Here is a 1,644-nt window from a genome sequence, read left to right as displayed (position 1 = left end):
CAATAATATGTAAACATTTGAAATGTATGTTAATGTTGTTAATTATTTTGTATTGTAATGCTTTGGCAACATTGTTTAATTTAACTTAGAGAGAGAGAGAGAGAGAGAGAGAGAGAGAGAGAGAGATTTTTTTGTCCTGATTGGTTGTTGTGTTTGCTGTTCTGGTTTGTTAAAAACTGTTTTATTAATGAGGATTTGCACCGCACGCACGCACGCACGCACGCACGCACACACGCACACGCACACACACACACACACACACACGCACATGCACACGCACACGCACACACACACACACACTCCAGGGTCTGTGAGTTGTTGCTGCTGACACAGTGACCCAGTCCAGCAGATGTAGGTTACCCTTTCTCGCAGCCCTCTGGGTTTCCGCTCATACTCACTGGTGGGGAGTCACTGTTGCTGACGCACAGCTAAAATAGTTTATAGTGATACTGTTTGCTTCTAATTTTCTCACTGCTGCATCTTTACACTTGTGTTTTCAGGCTCTGCAGAAGTTAGCAAGCCAGTACCTAAAGAGAGACTGGCCTGGAATCAACCCTGATGACCAGAGAACAGACTACAGGTCGGTGTGTGTGTGTTTGCGTGTGTGTGTTTGTGCATATGACATTTAGAAGTATGCAGCCATAGGTTTTCTCCTAAAACACAGCTAAAAAGCTATTTTGCAAGTTGCACCTCTCAGATGTAAGCAAAACATTCATGCTGAATTGCTCTTTAATTTAATTTATTATATTCATCCTTCATGAGACAGGTCATTCACATTTGAGTAATTATTTACTGTAACAATGTTACTGATATGTTGTAGGAACCAGAAATGAAAGCATTAACTAATTTGAACTGGTATTAGTTTTGTGTTTGTCTGTGCTAATAGCAACTACTACAGATATGTTCCCCTTCCATAGAGTCTCCCTGACCTGCAGTGGTGTGAGGAATAAAACAAATCAGCAATTCTGCAGGAGAGCTTTATAATTGTGTGATACATTTCTCTAGGGAGTGTGAGTTGTACAACAGCAACCATTCAGCATTTTGTGCCTTTTCTCTCTCTCCAGGAATGTGTATGCAGTGTGGAGGTCGTACTTAGAAGGAACCGTGCAGGTCAGCCAATCCAGGCTCAACGTGTGTGACAACTACAAAATTCAAGTATCAGAGCCCGCTAAGACTGTGAGACTGTATAAGGAGCAGCAACTCAAAAAGGTGGGTAGATTTGTGGTTATCGTTTCCTGAAGCATTCTGTGTTCCCTTGCACTTTCTACAAAATCCTTCTACAGTATGCACTCACACTGAGTTGCTGTGACTCAGGTGGGTCTGATCTTTCTCTAACAACTTGCCGGTTTTCCTTTTTTCTTCTTCTTCACAGACCATAGATCAGTTGAGTGGCATTCAAGCAGAGCTGCAGGAGTCGGTGAAAGACTTGGCAAAAGCCAAGAAAAAATACTACGACTGTGAGCAGGTTGCCCACGCCATTCGAGAAAAGGCCGACATAGAGGCCAAGTAAGATCACCGTGGCGCTCTGCGTGTTTGTGTGTGTGTGTGTGTGTGTGTGTGTGTGTGTGTGTGTGTGTGTGTGTGTGTGTGTGTGTGTGTGTGTGTGTGTGTGTGTGTGTGTGTGTGTGTGTGTGTGTGTGTAGT

The 1,644-nt window shown here is 43.3% G+C and overlaps 1 protein-coding gene across 1 annotated transcript in view; it reads left to right on the top strand.

The window, feature by feature from the left end:
- The window catches only part of LOC104945134 (FCH and double SH3 domains protein 2), a 45,749-nt gene that overhangs the window by 24,095 nt on the left and 20,010 nt on the right, over positions 1-1,644 (top strand). Inside the window, exons 4-6 of the mRNA XM_010770763.1 lie at positions 501-580; positions 1,065-1,209; positions 1,373-1,506. Of these exons, the coding sequence (XP_010769065.1) occupies positions 501-580; positions 1,065-1,209; positions 1,373-1,506 (359 nt within the window). The remainder of the gene's footprint in view (positions 1-500; positions 581-1,064; positions 1,210-1,372; positions 1,507-1,644) is intronic.

This window comes from Notothenia coriiceps, unplaced genomic scaffold, assembly GCF_000735185.1.
Source record: "Notothenia coriiceps isolate Sejong01 unplaced genomic scaffold, NC01 NC01_scaffold00009193, whole genome shotgun sequence".
Lineage (NCBI taxonomy): Eukaryota > Metazoa > Chordata > Actinopteri > Perciformes > Nototheniidae > Notothenia > Notothenia coriiceps.
The sequence above is the reverse complement of the archived record's forward strand: the minus strand, read 5'-3'. Positions and strand labels throughout refer to the sequence as shown.